Raw genomic sequence first — 3,157 nt, 5'->3', positions numbered from 1 at the left:
TCTCTTTCTTCTCTCTTCTCTCTCTCTCTCTCTCTCTCTCTCTCTCTCTCTCTTTCTTCCTAATCGCAATGCATGCACCCATCGAGTGAATTTTTGCGTAAATTAATCGCGCGGTTAAGCCGGCTCGAAAAATTCAGACACGAGGATTTACAGTCATCGTATTTCCTACGGCAATTGCGCTTCGTTACGAGATATACACGCGGTAACACTAAAATCCCCCAATAGCGGAATCGCAGTCGAAATTGCAACTGTGATGGCGTCGCGGATTAATTAATCCCTCGAGTACAATTGGCATACGTTAATTTTTCCTTTGAACGTGTCTCAGCAAACTAATATCGAGCTGTCGAGAGAGAACTCTTCAACGAATTACAGACGTAAGACGCTTAACAGGAAAGTTTTTTCATTTCAATGAAAACAATCTCCTGTAATGCGCCGGCAGTTCTCAGAAAAGAGGTTCAACACCATAGAAGTGGATTAAACGTCTATAGAATATCCATTTTCATCGCGTTATCATTATCATATTTTCATCAATTATTTTATCTATTTAACAAATTCATAATAAATTAATTTTATGTGTTTTTCAATAGTAATCTTATTTAAAAAAATCTATAGATAAATTTGTAAAAATGTTAAAAAAAAACATTGGAAACATAAAAGAATAATGTACCATATAAATTTTAATTTAAATATTTTCATGAAATAGAGCTGTGTAAAAATGATAACATGCTTTTGTAATTAAAAGAATATCATAAAACGCATTTTAAAGAGAAAATTTTTGAGACTTTTTAAAAATTATACGGAATGTCAAAATTCATATAATAAATCGCTACGAAGAGTCGATATGCAAAATTTAATAAAAATATTGTACAGCAGAAATATTTTTATACAAACATGAAAATAAATTTTGCATGCATATCGAATGATTTAAAATTATTAAATTACTGTAATCGGAAAGGCGTTATTTACATATGAAATAAATATAATAATAAATAGCAACAGTATAGTTGAAATCAAAGTTAAAAATTACATATAGAATTCATCCCACTAAACTGGCTTAAAAGTATTTCTTTGCTTGAGATTCATGTACGATTCATGTATCATGTACAAGCAACTAAATCTAATTAGACTAACTGTAAATACAATTCGACAGCAGTACTATTAACAATAATTATATTGCCAGGATCATTTATGTCGTTCATTTGATCGACGACTATATTAATGGTCGGTCAATTAACATATCTCTCAGATGCAATTCACTTTGATTTAATGAACGTCGAAGGGTCCTAACTAGAACATCGAGCGATTTTCCTGCAGTCCTCTGATATGTCACTTTCGCGGCGCGGAATGTAAATTATGCCTGTCTTTCTGTTTGAGAGGCATTTCCATTTACGCGAATTAAGTCCAACGCGGAACAAACGGAAGAAGTTCGTTTTCTCAACTAACTCGAGTATATCCCGCGTATAATCAAAGCTCTGTCTCAAGAAATTGATAAATTTCATTCCAAAATAATTACTGTTGCAATTAACTTGCCAAAAATATTATTTATACCATTCTTCGGGTCTACCACACACTAACTTGTTTTATTATAAAATTATTTCGTATAACTTTATAGTTCAAATAGTAAAGACCGTTTCATTAAACTATATTATTGGTTATATTATCCACATTATCAATGTATATTTACATAATATACGTATATTTACAAATTTAAGTATTCGTAATATAGCTAATTTCGTCGGAAGAAGAATATTTATTATTTCCATTTTTAATTATATATTTGTTATACCAAAAGTGCAAATTTGCTCATGCTGTAAGAGAATAGCACTACGTGTATAAAATCATATACTAATTTATACGTATTACTTTTATATACTGATAAATGAAAAGGAATATAATTTTGTAATTCTCAATTACTATTCTATGTATATTCGTATTGCATCTCATATTCCTATAATTTGTCTTTCATATATATATATATATATATCATACGTGACATTATCATTTCACCTACCGTAAGTGCTGCATAGCGATGTTTAAATATGTGCAAGAGAATTATTGTGTTAGATATTTAAATCAGTATATAAAGCGCATTGTACATATGTATACATTATATACGTATATAAAATACTAAGGACTTAAGGACTAAAAATTGACAAAGTGAATGCAGTTTTTATGTATGTAAAAGTAAACATATTAGTAAAATAAATACAGTAAAAATTTTAGATCGAATTACTTTTGTCAGAGAAAACAACGAGGTAATAAATCATACTTTTCGTTATGCATCAATCCAATTAATTTTTCCTTTATTTCTTTATGTAGATAAAAAAAATTTAATTAAATCCAGTGCGATATTTTAGAAATTTTTTAAATAAGCAATGCAGCAAAAATATTTAGAAATGAGAAACTTAAATCCTTTATGCTAATTTCATCTAAAGTTAGATATCAAAATGCGAAATCTGCAAATAACTCACAGCGTCAAACGCTGTTGTAATAATAATGAGCACGCGACTGTACGCGATTTTGTATTCGAAAAGCAGGTACGATATTGCACGCGATCAACATAAGAAGAAAGACCGAGCGAATGGGAGAAAGGTAGAGAAATGAAAGAAGAAGAATTTACCTGTATATCGGTGCATCTGCCTCCTCCTTATACCAAATAACTAGGTGCAGCTTGTCCCCCGAGAGTGGTGGTTTCACGTCGCATGGTAGCTGAGCAATTCCGCCTGCCACTGCTTCCGCATCTGTCATTGTCACTGTAATGACAAAGTCGGGTCGAGAGTCAGGCCAAGATCATATAACCGGAAAAACGTGGTCGGAATACACGCGAGCTGCAGAGCGCGACTAATCTGCCCTGTATTAATGGCTCGATTCGCGCCCGGTGATTTCACTCCCGCACGACGAGGTTTAATCCGTGACGACGACGGCAACATCGCGTTCTCGAGTTCACGAGATCACTCGTGCGCGATTTCCTTCTAAGCCTCGGATCTTCTCAAAAGATATCTCTGATATTTTTCTAGACTGTACTCGTGAGTCAAGGAAGTATCCCGAGAGTGAACATTTCTTTTCACTTCAAATCGGCACATATCCGTATTGCGTGCAGAAAGTCGTATTTTCTTATTTCACTGATAAACGATTTAAAAAGACGAAACATTCTTTT

The 3,157-nt window shown here is 32.7% G+C and overlaps 1 protein-coding gene across 1 annotated transcript in view; it reads right to left on the bottom strand.

Annotated features, from left to right (window-relative positions):
- Positions 1-2,748, bottom strand: part of LOC105627709 (nephrin-like) — a 57,248-nt gene extending 54,500 nt beyond the window's left edge. The window contains exon 1 of the mRNA XM_012208987.1: positions 2,621-2,748. Within this exon, the coding sequence (XP_012064377.1) occupies positions 2,621-2,748 (128 nt within the window). The remainder of the gene's footprint in view (positions 1-2,620) is intronic.
- Between the last annotated feature and the right edge of the window lie 409 nt (positions 2,749-3,157).

This window comes from Atta cephalotes (genome assembly GCF_000143395.1).
Source record: "Atta cephalotes unplaced genomic scaffold scaffold00010, whole genome shotgun sequence".
NCBI lineage: Eukaryota > Metazoa > Arthropoda > Insecta > Hymenoptera > Formicidae > Atta > Atta cephalotes.
Note: the sequence above shows the minus strand (reverse complement) of the source record. Positions and strands in the feature narration are given on the sequence as shown.